Below are 2952 nucleotides of genomic sequence, written 5' to 3'. Positions count from 1 at the left end.
ATAAAATCAGGTCAGTTAGATTATTAATGTTCACATGACTGACCTCTCAATAAAAAGTCTTTATGTTTATGTTTAAAAAGGACCCAGTTTGACTCTCCCTTCAGTTCTGCAGGTAATGTGTTCCATGTTTTGGTGCCTTTAACCTTTTAATGTCTTATATCTCCAACTGTTTCTATTTTTGCTCCTATCTTTGCTAAATGTTTAGGAGCGGCTGAGAAAAGCTCCAAGCATGGAGCAGAAGATCGCACCCAGAATATCATCATGGCCATGAAAGACAGGATGAAGATCCGAGAAAGGAACAAACCGGAGATCTTCGAGCTGATCAGGGAAGTGTTCGATGTCGCTAAAGCCCTTCATGCTCAGCAGATGAAGACCATCAAACAGAGCGTGTTGGACGGGACCTCGAAGTGGTCAGCCAAGATCACCATCACGGGTATCACGCCGGTTAAAATGGTCACCTCACACTCATCTATTTAGTGTTTAGTCTGCCTGCTGAGTGGATTTGTTTCTGTTTTAGTGGTTTGTGCTCAGGGACTTCAGGCGAAAGACAAGACCGGTTCCAGTGATCCATATGTGACAGTTCAGGTGGGCAAGACCAAGAAGAGAACCAAGACCATTTATGGCAACCTCAACCCAGTCTGGGAGGAAAAGTTTCACTTGTAAGCATCATATATAAACCAAAAAACTGGAGCTTTTGTTTGGGGAATAATTGCCTCAAAACTGTTTTTTTCATAAGATTATCAATGGTATTAATTAGCTTTTGGGGGTTATGTTTTTCCATTTAGCGAATGCCACAACTCTTCGGACCGCATCAAAGTTCGCGTTTGGGACGAAGACGATGACATCAAGTCGAGAGTGAAGCAGCGCTTGAAGAGGGAGTCGGATGATTTCTTGGGCCAGAGTATCATCGAAGTTCGAACTCTGAGCGGAGAAATGGACGTCTGGTACAACCTGGGTCAGTATAGCAAGGAATAAGCCAATTTGGGTGCAAGAGAGACCCCTGCTGGATGAAATGACAGATTCTGCTAATCGACCTCAATTATACTGCGATGCCCTCCTTCTTAATCAGGGATGTCAAAGTCAAATACATTGAGGGCCAAAAAGCCTAGGGTCGGACTGGTTAGATGTATATTAAAACATATTGAAATTAACATAACTTATTGAACCAAGACCTAACACATTGTTTTTTAAACCAAATTATTAATATCAATATTGTGAATAAACTTATTCTGCATGCCTTATAAACCGAAGATACATCACTCTGCTGCTCTATGATCCTACCGATCCCTGCTTTCAAATAGTAAAATAAGAAATGAAAAAGAAATCAAATTACCGTAAATTCCGGACTATAGAGCACACCTGATTACAAGCCGCACGCTCTAATTTTAGAAAGAAAATCAATTCTTTACTTTTATAAGCCGCACCGGATTTTAAGCCGCAGGTTTCCCACGTTGTATGAGATATTTACAAATAAAGATATTACACGTGAGCATTTTTTTAACATTTGATTTAATCCGTATGATAAAACAAACAAATACGGTACATATTATGAATGCTTTTTATTTCAAAATACCTGTAACACATTTAAATATACGTATGTGTCGGTAACACGCAAATAATGCTGCATATACCGTTACTTTTAATTGAATAAAGCGCACAACATAGCAGCCGACCAGGAAAAGTCATTAATCACTTTCTTCTTCCTCCTGCGCACTAAAACCCTCAAAGTCCTCTTCCTCGGTGTCTGAATGGAACAGCTTCAGGATGATGTTACTGACTTCAGTCTCATCCTTGTCGCTCTCACTTGAGCACTCGCGGTCCTCTTCATCCCGCAGCAGCCCAGCCTTCCGAAAGCCGTCGTTGATGCTGCATGCTTTCACACGGCGCCATGAAAAAAAACATGTATTAGCCGCACTGTATTATAGGCCGCAGTGTTCAGACAGCAGGAAAAAAGTAGCGGATATAGTCCGGAATTTACGGTAGTTGATTCTCTCACATGGCTCTTATCTGCATTTTTCCCCCCCAAGTCAATTCAACTGAAAAATATACTATAATAAAATAAAATATGCTAAAATAAACATTTTTCCAGCATCTGAGATTTCTTGGAATTAAAAGGTCCACTGATTGTCAATCAAATCAAACACCTGAAAGCGTGTTGCATTATATTCATTCACCTGCTGATTGTTATGAACCACAGCTGCAGTGGGTCGAACTGTCAACCCACTGATAACAGGTCGAACACCTTAGCTAATGCTGCACTGTTTTAACTCTAAACACAGGAACATGCTTCTGATGTCATTGATAGCAAACTAGGATCTGTAGTTATAAATACCCAAATCATCTGAAACATTTTGTCTTCTCCTTCCTTCGTTTTTCTTCTTTATTTCTCTCACAACTGGAAATTATCACGTAGCTGGAAGCTGTCCCTGCTACTGACGTGTGAAAATTACCCTTAATAATGTCCCTGTCAGGGCAAATAGCAGGGCTGAGCTGCCAGGCGGTCCACCTCCACAGAACCTCTGCTTTAAACATCTTTGGCCATCCACATGAGCTCCTGATGCATGTGTTAGCGCTGCCATTGAGCTGTAGAGACCCCCGCCACACACACACAATAGAGCTGCCACCTTAATAACCTGTAATTACAGTTGTGTTAACAGATTGGTCTAAAGCATGGCCCAGGCACTGGGCTGGATCGGAGTTATGAATCGGGAAGGTGCAATGAAGTGAATGACTGTATTTGTGTCTGATTACAGAGAAGAGGACGGACAAGTCGGCCGTGTCTGGTGCCATTCGGCTGCAAATCAACGTGGAGATCAAAGGAGAGGAGAAAGTGGCTCCGTATCATGTGCAGTACACCTGTTTGCATGAGGTACATCCCAACGCTTCAACATTTAGCTTCATCTCATTAACTTAGAACACCGTTCAAACATTCATTATGCTTTAATTCGTAGA

The 2952-nt window shown here is 41.6% G+C and overlaps 1 protein-coding gene across 1 annotated transcript in view; it reads left to right on the top strand.

Moving 5' to 3' along the window:
- The window catches only part of unc13b (unc-13 homolog B (C. elegans)), a 148154-nt gene that overhangs the window by 97210 nt on the left and 47992 nt on the right, over nucleotides 1-2952 (top strand). Inside the window, exons 16-19 of the mRNA XM_015390447.1 lie at nucleotides 206-433; nucleotides 518-659; nucleotides 786-955; nucleotides 2754-2869. Of these exons, the coding sequence (XP_015245933.1) occupies nucleotides 206-433; nucleotides 518-659; nucleotides 786-955; nucleotides 2754-2869 (656 nt within the window). The remainder of the gene's footprint in view (nucleotides 1-205; nucleotides 434-517; nucleotides 660-785; nucleotides 956-2753; nucleotides 2870-2952) is intronic.

This window comes from Cyprinodon variegatus, unplaced genomic scaffold (genome assembly GCF_000732505.1).
Source record: "Cyprinodon variegatus isolate N-32 unplaced genomic scaffold, C_variegatus-1.0 Scaffold500, whole genome shotgun sequence".
NCBI lineage: Eukaryota > Metazoa > Chordata > Actinopteri > Cyprinodontiformes > Cyprinodontidae > Cyprinodon > Cyprinodon variegatus.
The sequence above is the reverse complement of the archived record's forward strand: the minus strand, read 5'-3'. Positions and strand labels throughout refer to the sequence as shown.